The 18,144-nt window shown below is 39.9% G+C and overlaps 1 protein-coding gene across 1 annotated transcript in view; it reads left to right on the forward strand.

Annotated features, from left to right (window-relative positions):
* Positions 1-18,144, forward strand: part of DISP1 (dispatched RND transporter family member 1) — a 221,078-nt gene that overhangs the window by 159,107 nt on the left and 43,827 nt on the right. The window contains exon 2 of the mRNA XM_052653819.1: positions 325-850. Coding sequence (XP_052509779.1) covers positions 325-850 — 526 coding nt within the window. The remainder of the gene's footprint in view (positions 1-324; positions 851-18,144) is intronic.

The following is an 18,144-nucleotide window of genomic DNA, read 5'->3' on the forward strand; positions in this document are numbered from 1 at the left end:
AATCGCCATGGACAGAGGAGCCTGGCGGGCTATAGTCCATGGGGTTGCAAAGAGTCAGACATGACTGAGCGACTAAGCACACAGGGAGGAAGTGGTCAATGGGACAGGAGAGGGTTCTGCCTGGTGTGGCTGGGAGGAGAGAAGTGGAGGGCTAACCTACCAGCTGGTTCTGTTGCACGAGTGGTAGGGCTTCCCCTAATGCTTTCACAACTCCTGCAAGAACCCTTGTTTTCAAAGAGCTATTTAAAAATATTTTTCCTGTCTTTTCTACATAATTGTCTGTCTGACTGTAAGTGGTTGATTTTATATTGTTTTCTTTCTTAGGGTCAGGAAACTGGAGCATGGCTATGAGCAACGGAAACAGCGATTTTATGGTTCTGAGCAATGGCAGCATCGCAACCAGTGCTACCACGCCTACTCCCCTCACCCCCTGTGATGGAGACCCTGCAGCCCAGCAGCTCGCACCCAAAGAAGCACCCAGAACAAAAGTGAGTCCAAATGGATGCCTGCAAGTTAATGGCACCGTTAAATCATCCTTTCTGCCTTTAGACAACCAAAGAACGCCTCCGGTGTTACCCCAGTGCTGCCATCCTTGCCCATACCATCACCCTTTGACTCCCCATGACAGTCACCAAGAGTGCCATCCCGAGGCTGGCCCTGCAGCACCTCCTGCTTTGGCCTCGTGTTGCATGCAGCCACACTCAGAGTACTCTGCATCTCTCTGTCCAAACCATTCACCTGTTTATCAGACAACGTGCTGTCTTCAGCCCTCTCCATCCTTCTGCCTGCATCATCCGTGGCCTGACCATTTTCAGCATCAGCATGTGCCGCAGCACATAGCCAACATCAGGTGAGTGGTCCGCAAGGTTTGCTGGGCTTTAGCATTCGACTAATTCCATGTGAATGTGACTGCTTGTGTTGATTTCTCCAAAAGGAGGAGAGAAGAATGTATCAGGAAAAGGGAATTAATGAAACTGCTTACTTTGTGGATTGTGTGAAGGCTGTTAAAATGCAAATGAAGTATTTTATCTGTTTCATCCGGTGACTTCTTAGTCAGTTAAACCCTCTCTTCCTTATTTTCCTGTTGGTGAGCTGGTTAGGTGGCCCTGCTAGGCCTTGAAGTATAAAGTTCAGTAAAAAGATTGATTGTGTAATTTCTATTATTAAACATGGGAGATGGATATATTTGTGATGAGGCTGCCTAAACAGGAGTCTTTATTTGCTGCTATTGATAGTGATCAACATTTATGAAAAATAAGTATAAAACCAGATGCTTCATTATGGCTGTACTCACAGTTTCTATTCAAATCGTTTGGCTGATTATGTAATATGTTGAGATGATACAAAAGAAAGAATTTCTTTCATAGCAGGTAGGACCTATAAATCTGTAGCATAGGACTTTTAAAAAAATGTGTTTTGTAAAATAAAGCATGTTCAGATCTGGTAGGTTGAAAAATACTAGAAAATCTCTGCCATTGCCAGTTCTCCTTCGTATCTCCCGCCGTGATTTCTCTGTTATATGCTTTCCAGCTTTTTTTTCCATGAGTAAGTTTAAAGTCACACATACTGCAGGTGAGCAATCATAACATATTTTATAAAATCCTAAGTACTTAACAGAGACCAAGAATTATATTTTTTGGTTGTTAAAAGAGCCAGAAGAGGACATTCTCTTTTAAAATTAGGGTATGATTTTTATACAGGGAAATGCATATATCTTAAGTGTATGGTTTGATCAGCTTTGACCAATGTATACAGTAGTATAAGGCATACCTCGGTCAGATGTAAAACATTTCTGTCACCCCAGAGAGTTCCTTTATGCCACTGCTTAGCCATTCCTTCTCTCTTCACCAGAAGCACTGTTCTGAGTTCTGTTACCGTAGATTATTTTGTTTGATTTAAAACTTCATATGAACAGAATCATGCAATAGGTACGCTTTCCTATCTGACAATTTTGACTCAACATTTTTGAGACTACCTAACTGCTATGTGTGTTACTTTCCCTTTTTATTGCTGAGCAGTAATTCATTGTGTGCAGATAGCAAATTCACTTGTAAGTAAAGGAGTACAGACTTCCAGTTCTAAAATAAATAAGTCATGAGGATGTAATGTACAGGGTGGTGACCATAGTTAATAATACCGTATTGTAAAGTTAAAAGTTGCTAAGACAGTAGATCTTAAAAGTTCTCATCACAAGAAAATTTATTTGTAAATATGTGGTAATAGATGGTAAGCAAACGTAATGTGGTGATCATTTTGCTGTATATACAAATATCGAATCATTATGTTGTACACCTGAAGCTAATGTTATATGTCAGTTATATCTCAATTTTTTAAAAAATCACATCCACACAGGGATTAAGTGATGAATATTTTTCATTTTTATCAGGTTTTAGATGCTGCTGAGATTATCTGGTTTCAGTCCTTTGAAAAGAGAGGAAGAGAAAGATTGGGGAAGGACAAGGGATGGGAGGGAGGGCACGGGGATCCTCTGCAGCGTGTTTCTGCAGTTGCTGAATAGTTTTTTCCTATCAGATGCGAGACTCTTTTAGTTTATAGAACTATGGTGAAAGCACTCACCAAAGCCATTTCTTAGAAGATTGATCCTGACAGCATTGCGCAGCATGGCTAGTTTCAGACTCTTTCCATTTTGAATGAAACAGTATAAGTGATAAATTTTAAAATTATATGGTCATAAATATTGATGTTTTAGAACCATAAATTATATGGTTTCAGGATGTGAGATGATATTTTGAAGCTGATCCCTCCTTTAAAAACTGTCACAAAATAGTAGAACAATGGGCAAGAAACCAACTGTTTCAACATGACAGACATATCAGTACTTTCAGGATTCTGACTTAACATTTCTCAATGATCTAATTTTAAAGGGATGAAAGCCCTGTATGCATATGACTTTAAATAGAATGGTATTAAAAAAAAACAAACTTAACTTTTTAGAAGTACCATATTTGCCCATCAGGCAAACCTGTAGAAGAAACTGGAATATTATGTGAAATTTTTTTTTTTTTTGTCAGAAACTTGCTTGTGTTATTTTTATTTATTTATTTATTTATTTATTTATTTTTAGTATTAAGTTTTTTATTTTTTTAATTTTAAAATCTTTAATTCTTACATGTGTTCCCAAACATGAACCCCCCTCCCACCTCCCTCCCCATAACATCTCTGTGGGTCATCCCCATGCACCAGCCTCAAGCATGCTGTATCCTGCGTCAGACATAGACTAGCGATTCAATTCTTACATGATAGTATACATGATAGAATGCCATTCTCCCATATCATCCCACCCTCTCCCTCTCCCTCTGAGTCCAAAAGTCTGTTATACACAGCTGCGTCTTTTTTGCTGTCTTGCATACAGGGTCGTCATTGCCATCTTTCTAAATTCCATATATATGTGTTAGTATACTGTATTGGTGTTTTTCTTTCTGGCTTACTTCACTCTGTATAATCGGCTCCAGTTTCATCCATCTCATCAGAACTGATTCAAATGAATTCTTTTTAACGGCTGAGTAATACTCCATTGTGTATATGTACCACAGCTTTCTTATCCATTCATCTGCTGATGGACATCTAGGTTGTTTCCATGTCCTGGCTATTATAAACAGTGCTGCGATGAACATTGGGGTACATGTGTCTCTTTCAATTCTGGTTTCCTCGGGGTGTATGCCCAGCAGTGGGATTGCTGGGTCATAAGGGAGTTCTATTTGCAATTTTTTAAGGAATCTCCACACTGTTCTCCATAGTGGCTGTACTAGTTTGCATTCCCACCAACAGTGTAGGAGGGTTCCCTTTTCTCCACACCCTCTCCAGCATTTATTGCTTGCAGATTTTTGGATCGCAGCCATTCTGACTGGTGTGAAGTGGTACCTCATTGTGGTTTTGATTTGCATTTCTCTGATAATGAGTGATGTTGAGCATCTTTTCATGTGTTTGTTAGCCATCCATATGTCTTCTTTGGAGAAATGTCTATTTAGTTCTTTGGCCCATTTTTTGATTGGGTCGTTTATTTTTCTGGAATTGAGCTGCATAAGTTGCTTGTATATTTTTGAGATTAGTTGTTTGTCAGTTGCTTCATTTGCTATTATTTTCTCCCATTCAGAAGGCTGTCTTTTCACCTTGCTGATATTTTCCTTTGTTGTGCAGAAGCTTTTAATTTTAATTAGATCCCATTTGTTTATTTTTGCTTTTATTTCCAGAATTCTGGGAGGTGGATCATAGAGGATCCTGCTGTGATTTATGTCTGAGAGTGTTTTGCCTATGTTCTCCTCTAGGAGTTTTATAGTTTCTGGTCTTACATTTAGATCTTTAATCCATTTTGAGTTTATTTTTGTGTGCGGTGTTAGAGAGTGATCTAGTTTCATTCTTTTACAAGTGGTTGACCAGTTTTCCCAGCACCACTTGTTAAAGAGATTGTCTTTACTCCATTGTATATTCTTGCCTCCTTTGTCAAAGATAAGGTGTCCATATGTGTGTGGATTTATCTCTGGGCTTTCTATTTTGTTGCATTGATCTATATGTCTGTCTTTGTGCCAGTACCATACTGTTTTGATGACTGTGGCTTTGTAGTAGAGCCTGAAGTCAGGCAAGTTGATTCCTCCAGTTCCATTCTTCTTTCTCAAGATTGCTTTGGCAATTCGAGGTTTTTTGTATTTCCATACAAATCTTGAAATTATTTGTTCTAGTTCTGTGAAAAATATGGCTGGTAGCTTGATAGGGATTGCATTGAATTTGTAAATTGCTTTGGGTAGTATACTCATTTTCACTATATTGATTCTTCCGATCCATGAACATGGTATATTTCTCCATCTATTAGTGTCCTCTTTGATTTCTTTCATCAGTGTTTTATAGTTTTCTATATATAGGTCTTTAGTTTCTTTGGGTAGATATATTCCTAAGTATTTTATTCTTTTCATTGCGATGGTGAATGGAATTGTTTCCTTAATTTCTTTTTCTACTTTCTCATTATTGGTGTATAGGAATGCAAGGGATTTCTGTGTGTTGATTTTATATCCTGCAACTTTACTATATTCATTGATGAGCTCTGAAATTTTTTTCATATAAGAATTTTATCTCAAGAATTTGAACCTTTTGATGAACTGTTTGTAACAGACATAGACTTTTTTTTAAGATGCCTGTGAAGGAATGGTGTGTGTCCAGTTGTGTATATTACATACTTTATTGTAAAATATGTGCTTCCAGAAATTCTTCCCTATCTGCTACATTTATGTATTTAACATGTATATAATCAGTAGTATTTACTGAATATTTATGTGTGCCAGGCATCAAAGACATAATTCCAAATGAGATGAGACTTTTTTTTCCCTTCGTAAAACTGTAAGCTAGTAGGGACAGAGACAGGAAAGCAAACAGGCAGCTACTGGCAGCTCTTATCTCTTATTGTGATAAGAGATGCCAAGAAGGGATGAAAAAGAAAAATGTTACAAATGGAGAAGAGGTGGTCTGGTCGACAGTGGGAATGGTCTGTGTAAAGACTTACGAAGTAGTGTGAACCCAACTCCAGCATGGTTGAGTATGACTAGGCGCCGGAGAAGAAAGTGTACTAGCAAGGGGAGGGGTGCACTGGGCCTAAATCCTGAGGGGCATGTGAATCACCTGAGATTTCTGGACGGTATCCTGAGCCAGTGAGAGGCAATGTGGATGTTTGTGTGTGCATGACTTTTTTATTGTGAAAAAAATATGCAGAACATAAAATGTATTATTTGAATCATTCCTGTGAGTACAGTTCAGTAGCATTAAGTACATTCGCGTTGTTGAGCAACCATCACTACTCTCCCTTCTCCAGAACATCCATCATCTCCCCAAACTGAAACTCCATACCCATTAAACAATAATTTCCCCTTCTTCCCTCCCAGCCCTTGGCAACCACCATTCAACTTTCTATCTCCATGAATTTGGCCACTCTAGGTACCTCAAATGAATGGAATCATACAGTATTTGTTCCTTTGTGACTGATTTCACTTAGCATCATGTCCTCAAGGTTCATCCAAGTCGTAGCATGTATCAAAATTTTCTCCTTTGGAAAGGCTGATTAATACCCCATTGTATGTATATACCACATTATTTTCATCCACGTATCTGTCAGTGGACACTTGAATTGTGAACAGTGCTGCTCTGAACATGGGTGAACAGATACCTGTTTGAGTTCCTGCTTCCACTTCTTTTGGTTGCATACCCAGAAGTTAATTACTGGATCATGTGGTAATTCTATGTTTAACTTCTTGAGAATCCGCTACACTGTTTCCACAGCTGCTGTGCACATCCTTGCCAACACTTGTTCTTTTCTGTTTGTTTTTAATTGTTTTATAATAGCCATACTAATGGGTGTGACATTATAGATATTTGAGCAGCAAATAATTCAGATTCATATTTTAGAGAAGTCTGTAACCTGCATTGTGGAGAGTAGATTGAACTGGGTCAGTAGACTGTCGTAGAGAGAAAGACCTTTAGAAGCCTTTTTGCACATGAGAGAAGGTGATGACTTCATCCCGGATTTAGAAATAATTTCACACTAGGAAGATTTATGAGGTAGAATCTACTAGGTTTGGTGAACCACTGGTTATGGGGGAGGAAGAGAAAGAATCACAACTAACTTGCAGTGTTCTGGTTTGAGCAACTAAGCAGGTAGATGGGGATGCCAGTCACTAAAATGGGGAGGATAGAAGGCTTAGCAAGCAAAGCTTCTGGCGTTGAGAGTGGGTAGAAACAATGGAAGAGTACTGTCCTTTGAGCTTTCTTGAAAGAATAAGGATGCTGAGTTACACATGACAGTTTCACTGAGGGTAACGATACTATTGGAGGTGGTCGTAGGATGAAAACGAGCATTTAGACTCAGCCCAGCGTGCATGTATTTGCAGCATTGTACTATGGACAAGGCACTAAGCCAGGTGCTGTGTCTGCCCTTCCCAAATCAGGAAGACATCCACCGAAACAAATGTGGATGTGGATATAGCTACTATGTAAGAGCAGGACAGTTTGGGATAGAATACACAGGATGGTCTAACTAGGAAATGCTGAAAATGAGGATGTTGTGTGATACTTTGCTGCCTTTTATTAGTTACTCTACCCAACACTTTTAGGATAGTTATTAGAACAAACATTCTAGATGCTGTTCCTCTACCAGGAATGCTGATTCTCTAAATCTTTTTATTTTCTTTTTGTGATTTCTTGCATGTTGCTTTTTTAAAAATTGATACTCTCAAATACTTAATGAAATATTAAATTAATGTTTGGGATGTACTTCTGACTTGATAATAGTATAGAATGTTCACATCACTTTAAGATTATCTTAAAGGTTGTCAGCCTTGTAGTAAAATTATATATAGATGGAAGATCCCAGATATGTTCAACTGCTATTCCTTTTTGCACCTACAAATGCACCTACCTGGTTGGTATTTTAAAGTTGCTATTTGTTTATAAAGTACTTAAGCCACATAGAATGTCTTAAAAAGCCAATCAAATAGAAAATATAATTTTATCCCAGCTCATTTGCCACCTCCTTTCAGTTGTTCATATTCTCATTTCTCTTTTGCCCACCTTCTGTACTACAGTAGGTTATCTTTCATTGTTTCTTAATTCTCTAAGCTGTAATAAATCTTTCTAAGAGATTCATTATAGTCAATCACTCGTGTGTGTGTTTTTGCTGTTTTTAAAATTATCTGTTAATCATCTGACTGATTAAGATCATTGCAAGGGTCACATTTAGTATATTCTCTTTTGATTCTATTTATCACCACATATTAAGTAGTTCAACTTAATCTTTTTTTTTTTTTCTTATTGTTTTACTTTATTTTACTTTAGAATACTGTATTGGTTTTGCCATACATTGTCATGAATCCACCACGGGTGTATATGCATTCCCAAACATGCACCCCCCCCCCACCTCCCTCCCCATAACATCTCTCTGGGTCATCCCCATGCACCAGCCCCAAGCATGCTATATCCTGCGTCAGACATAGACTGGCGATTCGATTCTTACATGATAGTATACATGTTAACTTAATCTTGTTTTAAAGCTTCTGGCTTTTTCATGTATAGATTCCTATCCTCATGCCCATCAATCAGCTGATAATATGACTAATTGAGAACACTCAGGATTATTTTTTTAAAACTGTTTTATTTTGTATTGGGGTATAGCCGATTAACAATGATATGATCGTTTCAGGTGAACAGCGAAGGGACTCAGCCATACATATACATGTATTGATTCTCCCCCAGACTCCCCTCGCATCCATAATATTGGGCAGAGTTCCATGTGCTATACAGTAGGTCCTTGTTGGTTATCTGTTTTAAATATAGCAGTGTGTACATGTTTATACCAGTTTCCCTATGCCCCCATCCTTGCCTCCTGGCAACCATAGTTTCATTCTCAAAGTCTGTGAGTCTGTTTCTGTTTTGTAAAGAAGTTCATTTGTATCATTTCTTTTTAAAGTCTACATATAAGGGATGTCATATGATATTTCTCCTTCTCTGACTTACTTCACGCAGTATGACTATCTCTAGGTCCATCCATGTTGCTGCAAATGGTATTATTTCATTTTTAATGGCTTAGTAATATTCCATTGTATATACGTACCACATCTTCTTTATCCATTCCTCTATCAGAGAACACTGAGAATTTTGAAAAGGCAGATAGTAGTCTCTCCCTACCATGAGACGGAGCCTATATCCACAAGTCCTAAACCTAGTTGATTATCAGTACCCACCAGGGGGATTAAAGAATAAGATAAGTTTGATAATAATGAGAAGTTTAGCTTGCAGTAGAAACGATAAAGCATTCAGGAGTTCAGAAGTGGGAAGGATCCCTGTAGGTTGATAAAGTTAGGGACAGTCTGACGAGAGAGAGCTTGAGTGACCCTTGAAGGGTGACCGGGAATGATAAAGGGACTGCCTGCATAGTGCAGAACACAGAAGGTGGTGGGGAAACCTGGAAGGGGAAAGCGTACAAAAATAAAAGCCTACGTAAGGAAGAGTAAGGAGAACAGGATGGCCGGGGTGAAGGGATCATTTGTACTGTCAGGAGGGACAGCTTTTCCTAATTTTACATCCTGAGTACAGTCAAGTCCTCTAAAAGGCTGCCTGGTAATGATCTGCTCTTTATCCTCAAAGCTCTGGAAAAACCTCTCAGGAGCCAGTCACATTCCATGTGTGCTCGTTGAAGCAAAGTTTTGAATGATTCATTTGGGAATCTTCTTATTGCTATATTAAAGTGAAAGGGTAATGGTATTATGACAATTAATACAGAGTTCTGCATCCAAAAATAGCATACAAGATTTCTAATCTAAACTATACTTACCTTTTAATTTGGTGTTGCAAAAAATGTTCCTGATGTTCACAGAGGGCTGCATAAAGGATACTTGGCAATGACCAATAAACTCGTTATCATGGTAGGGAACCTGTGATAGTTTTGGGTGCCTGCCAAATGCATTTTTATTTCTCTGAGGGTGATTTCATAGACAGATGGTCACTTTGAATGTTCCCCATGGCACTCTGGAGGAATTAGGGCTATACCGAGTTAAGAAGACTTGGCACAGAGGGGGACCATGGAACCCTACCATTAGTTCAGCCCCTGAAAGGTTAAACAAACATTGTCCCTACCTCTGCATACATTGTGACTATATAATTTTTGTAACCTATATTTCCTTTCTCCTTGAGTTCTTTATTAGTTTTCCAATTTCAGATTCGCTTTTCTCCAAGGTTTTCTTTTTGTTTCCCCTAAGGACAGTAGTTACTTTCACTGAAGGGAACAATTTTTTCTAAAAAGTAAGACCTGAGAATTCTTGTATTTGGTTAAAAGAGATAGAATCTACCACTTGGAATCTGGTTCCTTTGTGTATGTTGTATCATAACGTCCAGGGTTAAATTATAGACCTGAGCACCATTTTCCGAAGGGTCGTACTTTGCTGCACCTGGCCTGCAACACTCCACCCTCCCCCTTCCCTAAGCCTGCCAATGATGTTATTTTAGTTAGCTAGGAAATTTGAACCGAAAGCCCCTCTGAACACTTCATCAGCAGTGTAGCATGAACTTGGCATTGACACAGATCCTGGAGTCTCTGATTTGCCCAGATCACCAGACTCAACTCAAATGGCTTTTCTGAGATGTTGGAGCAATGAGTGGAGAAATTTCAAGGTTAGTTACTCACTTATTTAGTAGGTATTTAATAAATACTAAGTGTTAATTGCTGGAGACAGGGGTAAAAACTGCAAGCATGGGTCCTAATTTCCAAAATGTAGAGGTAATGCGGACAGGGTAAGATGCTCAGATTTTAGCATGGGTTGACCTCAGATAGACAGCCCTTTTTGATCAACAAATATTGACTGCAGAGCTGCTCTGTTCTCTGGAGCACAGAAGTTAAATATCAGTGCTTTTACAGAGACACAAGCAGGGTTTATATATTAACAAAAAAGGAGAATGAGACTGTCTACTGTTTTATAAATTCATTTTCCCCTCTTTTCCTCTCTTACCATTGGGAGATTGTGTGCATGTGTGCTACGCTGCTTCAGTTGTGTCTGAGTGTTTGTGACGCTATGGACTGTAGCCCAGGTTCCTCTGTCCGTGGGATTCTCCAGGCAAGAATACTGGCGTGGATTGCTGTGCCCTTCTCCAGGGGATCTTCCCAATCGGGGGATCAAATCCGCATCTCTTATGTCTCCTGCATTGGCAGGTGGGTTCTTTACCACTAGCACCACTAATAGCTAAACAGTCATTTGTCTTTATATACAATTGCTACACATTATAACCTGGCCAGGACTGCAAGGCAGGTGTCTTTGTTCAGGATCATCAATTCAGCTCTTCAGTCACACTGGGCACCTTGCAAGTGCTCAGTAGCCACATATGGTAGCCACCATATCGGACAGCACAGATATAGAACACATCCATCATTGCAGAAAACTTTTATTGGAAAACTATCTTTCTTGACTCTGTTAAAGCAACTGGAATCCCCTCTTAACCTCTATGGCAACAAGTGGAGCATGTATGATGTAGAGTAACAGCAGTATTTGACAGTGAATACCCTTTTTGGTCAACATATAATTCTAAGTCATTGGAGTATGGTCGCTTGTATTTTGTTTATAACAAGGAAATGACAAAAGATAAAATTCCCTTTTTCCAAAAATCTGAAAGTCTAAAGCCCCATATTATTATTATTATTTTTTAATGTAGCAGGTCAGCAATATCCTTCAACATCTTCTAGAAGCCACAGTTAATGTCTAATAAAAACTACTACAGATCAATCTGGAGGCAAAAGTGCCAGTGTATTGAATTTATAGTTGCCTGCACTTTCTATTCGTGGATTTAAAATACAAAAAACAAAGTTTTCCTGAAAAGTAGATAAGCAAGTACAGCTAGCCTCTAGGAGTAATCATGGCTACTACATTACAGCTCTCGTTTTTCTTCGCTCAATCCTTCTTCCTTTCTTTCCTGTACAACGTGAGGTGGGAAAAGCATAGACTTTAGAAGAGATGCCCTATGTTTGAATCCTGGCTCTACCATTGAATAGCTTTGTGCTCTTCAGTAAATATTGCATCTCTCTCAGCTTTCATTTCTGTCTCTATAAAAATGGGAGTAACAGTGCCTGTGTGCTTAATCACTCAGTCATGTCTGATTCTTTATGACCCCGTGGACTGTAGCCCACCCGGCTCCTCTGTCTGTGGAATGCTCCACGCAAGAATATTGGGGTGGGTTGCCATTTCCTCCAAGGGGTCTTCCCAACCCAGGGATGGGAACCTGCGTCTCCTGTGTGTCCTGCACTGCAGTTGGATTCTTTAAAGTTGAGCTGTAAGGGAAGCCCGAGAACCAAGCCTAGTGCCTAGAACCAGATTATTAGTCTCCTTTCTCTTCTCTTTCTGCTTTTGTTCCTTTCATTTTCTTCCCTTAAGTTTTTGTCGTTGTTCTTTGCTTTGTGTACTTATTTTTGTTAATATTGTTTCAGAAATCAGGTTATTATTGAACCTCAATTTAAATAAATACCTGATGTGTTGCTTTTCACTTTTATTTATGAAATGTGTATCTTTTTTTACCCCATCAACCTACAGGAAAGAGCAAATAGGAAAGATGGTCATTAAGTTGCCTTTTGGAAGAGGAAAGGGGAGTTGTTGAAAATAAATGGGCCTCTCCAACCCCAAGACTCAGAGCCTTTATACTTTATACTAATTGTATAATCTGATTATGACAGTTAATTTTAGAAGTCTGGTAGGATTTAATCTTGATTTCACTGAAACCAAGGTTTATTTTTACATTCCTTAAAGTAGTCAAAATTAACTTTTTAAAACAGGATAATGTTTGTAAAATTTAAAATGTTCCAAGCTTCCTTGCCAAAGTAAGTCAGTTTGGCAGTCAAATTGAGTAAAGGCCTATTTTATTAGTAAGACGTCTTTTAGAGACGTCTATATACTATAAATGAACCGATTTTAGAGTGTGCTATGCCTCATGGAATGCATTGCACAGTCTGTAATACATTTCAAAATATGAGCCTTGGTCATCTTTTACTTTAATAATAAATGTCAGGAAACAATACCCTCTTTATTTCTTAAAATTAATTAATATAACATTTTGGAATGAAGCAAATGTATTCTCCAATTGCCCCCTTTCTATAGTGTTCCTACTTGTTTAGCAGATTCTAGAAACTGAAGAAAAAGAGGAGTGGTTCAATTTTTTCTTTTTCATTAAAAAAAAAGTTTAAAAAGGTAAAATATTTAGCAAACAGCAAAACATAAAAGATATTGTTATGAATCTGTTACATCTCTAATTGCAGGAAAGAACCAACTGTACTACTAAATCTTCTTTCCAAACTTAGGTGGATTGTTAGGTGTAATTTAAGAGACTTTCTAGGGCTTCCCTGGTGGTCCAGTGGGTGGGAGTCCACCTTGCAATGCAGGGGACACTGGTTTGATCCCTGGGCCGGGAAGATACTGCATGCCACAGAGCAGTTAAGTCCGTGTGTTGCAACTCTGAGCCAGTGCTGTAGAACCCACGATCCTCAACTGCTGAGCCCATGCACTGCAACTGCTGAAGCTCTCATGCCTAGAGCCCAGGCTCCACCACAAGAGAAGCCACTGCAATGAGCAGCTCACACACCACAATGCAGAGCAGTCTCCATTCACTGAAACTAGAGAAAGCCTGCGTGTGACAAGAAAGACTGACCACAACCAAAAATAAATCAGTGAATTTTAAAAAGAAAGGTGTAGAAAACATCTTAAAAAGGAAAGAACTTAACATCTATAGGAAAATTTTTATTGCTATACTATGTTGTGGTCTTTTCAGCAAAATTTATTCTACAAAATTGTATCTTAAAACACACAAACCCGAGAGTCGGCTGCTTAGCATTTTAGAGTTGGAAATACAGCCTAGTCTGGGACATATTTGGAACTCAAATATTTATTGAATGACTTATTACTGCCTCCCTCCTGCCCCCAATTCTCAGGGCATCTTTTTTTTAGTTTTGAAAAGTTGATAAAGCTTTAATTTTTAAAAAACCTCACAAAGCCAGATTGGACACTGCCATCAAGCCGTTTATTATTTAACAGAGAGACTGGGGCAAAAGTAAACCACTGGCTTCCCCCAGTGGTTCAGCAGTAAAGAATCTGCCTGCTATGCAGGAGACCCAGAGAGTGGGGTTCGATCCCTGGGTCAGGAAGATCCCCTGGAGGAGGAAGTGGCAACCAACTCCAGTATTTTTGCCTGGAAAATTCCATGCCTAGCAGGCTACAGTCCATAGGGTCGCTAAGAGTCAGACACAACTGAATGACTAAACAACAACAGCAGCAACAAAAACCACAGTCTCTGGAAACCAGAATCAGAGTTTAGAGGGTTATGAGTCACAAAGAGGAAGGTGGAGTCATAAGGTAGCTTAGAGAAGCAGCCTTGGGAGATGCAAAGTCTTTCAAAAATAAGATAGGAGACCAGTTGCCCAAAATATGGGAAAGGCGGCTGGGAGAAGATGAGAGTGGGAGCAAGTGTGAGGGCAGCCTGGCAAGCAGCGTCCTCTGTCTGGGGAAGAGCCCAGAGTGGGCAGCACACTGTGACCACTGGGCTTATTTCATTTGACCTTTGGATAACAATAGGCTATAGTTTGTCAAAGACTGCTCCACTGAAACAGTGGATTCTGAATGTTGTGGAGTCAACATAAAGGACTTGGGAAGTATCTGAGTACTTTATGTGTAGTGATGTCTATAGTTCCGATACCTTTGATGCACTGATATTTCCTTAGGCTCGCTTGTTGAACTATTTCTTTAGTACTGCTTTTGGGTACCAGCTACCAAGATGCCTAGCATTTAGTGAAGACTTGGAAATTGTTGAGTGAAATGAATAAATAATTGAACACCAGGCAAGTCCTTCTTATGCGGAGCTTGATTCTGTGATGTTTTACTTTGATAATGAAAATCAGACACATTGGTCTCCTGGAATAAGATATTTCCCACACAGTGGCGAAAGGTTTAAAACATTTTGTTCCCTAAAAGACCCTATTTTATTAATTGTCAAGTCTCTTTGTGGGGATATCACCTCCTGTCCTTTAAATCCCCCCTCAATGCATTGGTTTCTAACTTTAAAAAAAGATTACAGCCTCATTCATGAAGTAAGAAAGGAAAGGTAGAACAAGATGGCAGAGGAGTAGGTGGATGTAGAGTACCTCTCTCTCCACGGATACATCAGGAACGCCCCTGCAGACACAGAAGTGCATGCAGAGCATCAGCTGAGAGCGGACAGGAGTACCTGACCAGTGGAAAGAATACATAGAACCACACAAAACTTGGTAGGACAAAGGAACTAGGGGGGAAAACAGGAGGGTTAGTAGCACTTGACCTGTCCTTGGTGGATGGGGGAACTGAGGCAGGGGTCCTATCCCCACATCAGGGCAATTGTCTGAGTCAGAGGTGAAACATTTAAGGCTGAGAGTGAAACAGCTAATCTGTGGCAGCCTAAATGGAATGAGAATCAGACAGTCCTTGCCGCAACCAAACTTACCCAGGACAGGGATGCAGGTCCCCTGGAAGGTGCAGTGACTGGGAGCCGGAGTTTAGGGATTGTGGAGCAATCCCAGGTCGAGGGCTGCTGCTGACTGCAGAGAGACAGATTGAGAGGATGTGAGTGAGGAGATTGTGGTGGGAATGCCTGTGGAGGAAAGCCAGGCAGCCATGGAAGCAAGACAATACTGCTGAGTCACGTGTAGCGGGTAGAGCCATCACCATAGCCTCTCTTTCCCCATACACCAGCATCTGAAGCTCAACAATAGGGAGGCTGGCCCATCGAAGGCCTGACTCACCGAACTACAGAGCAGGACCCTACCCAGGTGGCCCCTTTAAGTGCCTGATGCACCACAGATCTATAGAGAAGGACGCCAGCCAGGGGGATCCCTCTATGTTCCTGACTTGCCAAACAATAGAGAAGGACCCCTAAGTGCCTGAATGGTCAGAGCTACCGAGAAAGACTAGCCAAAGACGCCTTCTGTTTGCCAGCTACAAGAGGCTAGAAGAAAGACTCTGATAGGGTCATAACTCCTGGGGCAGAGGCAGTCCATGTCCCTGCACACTTGGCGCCGCAAGGATCCCCGCAAGCCAAGCAGCTGCACAACCTTCACACTCAACTCTCACTGGGGCAGAGCTGCCACAGGCAAAAAAAATTCTTGCCTCTCTGCGTGCAGGATCACTTCAGTCGTGTCCAACTCTTTGCAACCCTATAGACTGTGGCCTGCCTGGCTTCTCTGTCAGGGAAGGGGGTTCTCCAGGCAAGCATACTGGAGCATATTGGCCAGTACTGGTCGCCATACCCTTCTAGAGCACTATATTTCCTGCTGTCCCAGCCGCCAACCCCCTGAGTACCTGGTGCTGCCAGAACCCCTGGGACCCAAGCAGCTGCACCACCTCCACACCTGGCCCTCACAGCGGCAAACCCAAGCCCTCCAGGGCAGACTCAGGAGCAAACCCCAGTGGACGACCCACATGCAGAGGTGGAAATAAAACCACAGTTGAAACCCAGGAGGAGAGTGGCTAAGGAAGAAGACCCAAAACCTTCCCACCAGCTGTACAAGCTGCAGATTAAATCCACACAATCAACTAGGCAGACTCTATGGAATATATAAAAGGCCATTGAGCGTTCCCACAAAAGAAAACACACTAGTTCTGATAGCTGTGGACATTGGAGGCAAGAACACACAGGAGCAGGACCAGATTAGAATCTGAGCTACCCCCACAACAGGTCTGTAGATCAGCACAGTGTTGGAGGGCATCCTAGTGAGGAGAGGTGGCCTATAACTCCCAGCAAGGGAAAGGGCTCTTGACAGCAATGACTCAAGAAAAACATTTATTATTCTTATGTTTTGACTTGTTCTATAGATTCTTTTGGATTTTTTTTTCTGTTTTTCCTTTTTTTCCCCCCTCTGTTGTAGTTGTCGGTTATTGGCACTATGAAATCTAATTAAGCTTTTGAGTCTTGTTTTTTTATTTCTTTTTTTTCTCAGCCACATTTTTTTATTGCTATTATAAACCTCTGCCTCTACATTGGGCTTTTGCAGTTTTGTGGAATTTTCCTTTTTTTTTTTTCCTTCTTTTCTCTTTTTTTAAATTTTATTTTTTTAAACCTATTATTATTTTTTCTGCATTTATTTCTTTCTTTGCTTTTTCTACTGTTCTTTTCCCCTTGCAATTAATCTTTAGTATATATAGATCTTCTTCATCTACCTCTATTTAAGACACTAATGAAAGAAATCAAAGATGACATAAACAGATGGAGAGATATTCCATGTTCCTGGGTAGAAAGAATCAATACTGTAAAAATGACTATACTACCAAATGCAGTCTGCAGATTTAATGCAATCCCTATCAAATTACCAATGGCATTTTTCACAGAACTAGAACAAAAAATTTCACAATTCACATGGTAACACAAAAGACCCCAAATAGCCAAAGCAGTCTTGAGAAAGAAGAATGGAGCTGGAGGAATCAACCTTCCTGACTTCAGATTATACTACAAAGCTACAGTCATCAAGACAGTATGGTACTGGCACAAAAACAGAAATATAAACCAATGGAACAAGATAGAAAGCCCAGAAATAAACCCATGTACCCATGGGTACCTTATTTTTGACAAAGGAGGCAAGAATATACAATGGGGCAAAGACAGTCTCTTCAATAAATGGTGCTGGGAAAACTGGACAGCTACATGTAAAAGAATGAAATTAGAACACTTTCTAACACCATACACAAAGATAAATTCAAAATCGATTAAAGACTTAAATGTAAGACTAGAAACCATAAAACTCTTAGAGGAAAACATAGGCAGAACACTCAATGACATAAATCAAAGCAAGATCCTCTATGACCCACCTCCTAGAGTAACAGAAATGAAAACAAAAGTAAACAAGTGGGACCTGATTAAACTTAAAAGCTTTTGCTCAGCAAAGGAAACTATAAGCAAGGTGAAAAGACATCTCTCAGATGGGCTAAAATAGTAGCAAATGAAACAACTAACAAAGGATTAATTTCCAAAATATATAAGTAGCTCATACAACTCAATACCAGAAAAACAAACAACCCAATCAAAAAGTGGGAGAAAGCCCTAAACAGACATTTCTCCAAAGAAGACATACAGATGGCTAGCAAACACATGAAAAGATGCTCAACCTTCCTCATCATTCAGTTCAGTTCAGTTCAGTCGCTCAGTTGTGTCCAACTCTTTGCGACCCCATGAATTGCAGCACACCAGACCTCCCTGTCCATCACCAACTCATCATTAGAGAAATGCAAATCAAAACTACAGTGAGCTATCACCTCACACCAGTCAGAATGGCCATCATCAAAAAGTCTACAAACAATAAATGCTGGAGAGGGTGTGGAGAAAAGGGAATGCTCTTGCATTGTTGGTGGGAATGTAAATTGATACAGCCACTGTGGAACGTGGTATGGAGATTCCTTAAAAACTAGGAATAAAACCACCATATGACCCAGCAATCCCACTCCTAGGCATATACCATGAGGAAACCAAAATTGAAAAAGACACATGTATCCCACTGTTCATTGCATCACTATTTACAATAGCTAGAACATGGAAGCAACCAAGATGTCCATTGACTGATGAATGGATAAACAAGTTGTGGTACATACACACGGTGGAATA

The sequence above is a fragment of the Budorcas taxicolor genome, chromosome 16, assembly GCF_023091745.1.
Source record: "Budorcas taxicolor isolate Tak-1 chromosome 16, Takin1.1, whole genome shotgun sequence".
NCBI lineage: Eukaryota > Metazoa > Chordata > Mammalia > Artiodactyla > Bovidae > Budorcas > Budorcas taxicolor.